Source organism: Aplysia californica, unplaced genomic scaffold, assembly GCF_000002075.1.
Source record: "Aplysia californica isolate F4 #8 unplaced genomic scaffold, AplCal3.0 scaffold00687, whole genome shotgun sequence".
Classification (NCBI taxonomy): Eukaryota; Metazoa; Mollusca; class Gastropoda; order Aplysiida; family Aplysiidae; genus Aplysia; species Aplysia californica.
In genome coordinates, this window is record NW_004797957.1 from 442,631 (window position 1) to 445,549 (window position 2,919).

Here is a 2,919-nt window from a genome sequence, read left to right on the forward strand (position 1 = left end):
GCAGGCAGACAGACAGACAGACAGGCATAGAGACAAACAGACAGACAGTCAGCCAGCCAGCACAGCCAGCCAGTCAACCAGACAGCCAGACAGCCAGACAGACAGACAGACAGACACCTACTTTGTGCATGTGGCGCACAGTCTCCAGTGGGTAAGATCCCTTGGCGGTCTCCCCCGACAACATGACACAGTCGGCCCCGTCCAGAACAGCGTTGGCCACGTCGCTCGACTCGGACCGGGTGGCCCGCGGCTTCTTTGTCATGCTCTCCAACATCTGGGGGGAGAGGTGGGGGCGGAGGAGGAGGGGGAGGGGGAAAAAGAAAAGGGGGTGGGGGAAAGTCAGAATGAAATGATTCACTTTTGTTTATTGTACATGCCTGTAAAAAATGTACATGTGTACTACAAATATGTCTGTGAGTATAAAATATATATGCATGTGTGTGTGGGGCACTGAGGTAAAGCCAGGCACTCATCAAAATAACCAAATCAAAGAAACCAACATTCTTATAGCCGTTGGCCAATTTTTTTTTTTTTTTATCGAACTTTCATTTTTGGCTCAACATCCTTTAAGTCTGTCTCATTTTACAGAATTTTATTTTTTGCAACCCGCATCAACGGCACAAAAAAAATGTAAATTTGCGGTTTCCAAAGCCACTCTAGCTTTGGAAGTGCCCAAACTCTGGCTCCTATTTCCTCGCTTATTTTCTCCCAGACCAAAATATCTCGAACTCTATTCAAAACAGATTGGTATTTTATTTTTTTTCATCAAAAGCAAGACAAATAAGCAAGCTTTAAGATGATACAACTACTTAAAATGCCCTAAAAATTGCTCAGCGCCTGATTCCTCTGTCTTGACATAATATGCTCGCTTTTAAGGACAAGCGGACTAATCCAGATTTCAGGGGTTTCCAGAAATCTTGACCTACACCAAACGTGGGCATTACCCTACCTGTAGGAGAAGTTTGGTTTCGTTGGTGTGTATATTTGTTTGGTTATAGAGAAAACTCTCCTGGTCTTTTAAAGAAACTGAAAAAGGGACAAAAACTTTTCCTTCAATTTTCTCGAAACAGCATTTTTTCGGACAACCCCCTTGTGCTTAAAAGCGAACCATACATTGATATTATATTATGACACAACCCTCCAAAGCCCTCGGTATTATCATAATACTTTCTAACTATTTGGGGGGGGGTTGAAAAAAAAATGTAGCCCGGTCGTTAATTTATTCATTCAGTTATTTTATTTCTTCACTCAGTACCTGTGTGGCGCAGATGACAGGTTTTCCCGCCCGGTTGCAGCAGCCAATCATCATCTTCTGCGCCAGGAAGACCTTCTCTGGTGGGATCTCGATACCCATGTCGCCACGGGCAACCATCACTCCGTCTGTCTCTTCCAGGATCTCCATGAAACTGTGGAGGCAGAGGGTGGTGTTGTTGTTGTTGTTGTGGTGGTGGTGGTATTGTTGTTGTGGTGGTGGTGGTGGTGGTGTTGTTGTTATTCCTGTTGTTGCAGTTGTGCCTGTTGTGGTGGTGCTGGTGGTGTTGTTGTTGGGTTTTTTTCTTCTCATGTCCTGATTTTGGTGCCGATATTCGTAGGTTACGTAAAAAAACATATTCTTAAAGTTTTAAAAAGAGTTTTACGGCACTTGCAACACTATAAGGTCATAATAGAAGTGCCGAAGATTAGAGGTGTTACAGGAGAGTAACAAACACAAAAGAAGCAGGAGAGATAAAGATGATAGATGTTGGACAGGAAAGAAGGACCAAACCACACCAGAGCACCCACCAACCACCCACGTTGTTGATGTTGTTGTTGTTTTTGTTGTGGTTGCTGTTGTTGTTTCTGTTGTTGTTGTTGCTGTCCTTTTGCAATCATAGTAGCTGTTGTTGTAGTAATTGGTTTTGTGATGGTTGTTTTTTCTGGTGCTGTTGTTTTGTAGTCATATTAGCTGTTGTTGTTGTAGTAGATATTGCGGTTGTTGCGGTTGTTGCGGTCGTAGCTTGTATTTCTGTTTTGTGTGTGTGTGTGTGTGTTTTTATACATAATATGTACGTCTGTATGTTGATCTACTTGTGAATACCCTGGTGGTTCTCCAGTTTCGAGATAATCTTGTGTGTGTGTGTGTGTGTGTGAGTGTGTGTGTGTGTGTGTGTGTGTGTGCGTGCGTGTGTGTGTGTGTGTGTGTGTGAGTGTGTGCGTGCGTGCGTGTGCGTGTCTATTGACCTACTTGTGAATGCCCTGATGGTTCTCCAGCTTGGAGATAATCTTGATGTTGGCTCCCTTGGGTCCCAGAATCTTGCGGATTTCCTTGATGCCGGCCGCGTCTCGGATGAACGAAGCAAACACCATGTCTACCTGCACACAGACACACGGACGGACAGACGGTTTTAGTAAGAGTTTTATGGCATTTGCAACACGGAAAGGTCATAAAAGTGCCGAAGATTAGAGGTGTTACAAGAGAGTAACATACACAAAAAAGGAGGAGGAGAGATAAGGATGCAAAGAGGGAGCAAACCACACCAGAGCACCCGCCAACCACCCACACAGACAGACAGACAGAAGGTATGCTTGATTGTTAGCTAGTTTGTTCGTACGAGTAAAAGGAAACACAACGATAAAATATTAGCTTTTCAAAAGAAATAAAAATCATGATAGACAGAAACAAGAACAGAGAAGAAAAGAAAAGAAGTAGGACGTACCAGTTGAGTTTTTGTAAGAGTTTTACAGCATTTGCAACAGAAATGGATGATACAAGTGCCGCAGATTTGAGGTGTGACGAGAGTAAGGTACAGAGAAAAGCTCTCTCAAGCTCTCTCTCTCTCAAAGCATGCTCTTCCTCTACATTAAACTTGAGCTCCTGTTTGCCCTCACCCCTCCATGTTTCAAACCTTTAACCCATCACTTCTAACTCTCTCACCCCCC

General features: G+C 43.7%; 1 protein-coding gene across 1 annotated transcript in view; it reads right to left on the minus strand.

Moving 5' to 3' along the window:
* The window catches only part of LOC101852960 (pyruvate kinase PKM), a gene marked incomplete in the record, with an annotated part of 10,087 nt that overhangs the window by 6,767 nt on the left and 401 nt on the right, over positions 1 to 2,919 (minus strand). The window contains 3 exon segments of the mRNA XM_013088115.1: positions 122 to 274; positions 1,256 to 1,406; positions 2,225 to 2,352. Coding sequence (XP_012943569.1) covers positions 122 to 274; positions 1,256 to 1,406; positions 2,225 to 2,352 — 432 coding nt within the window.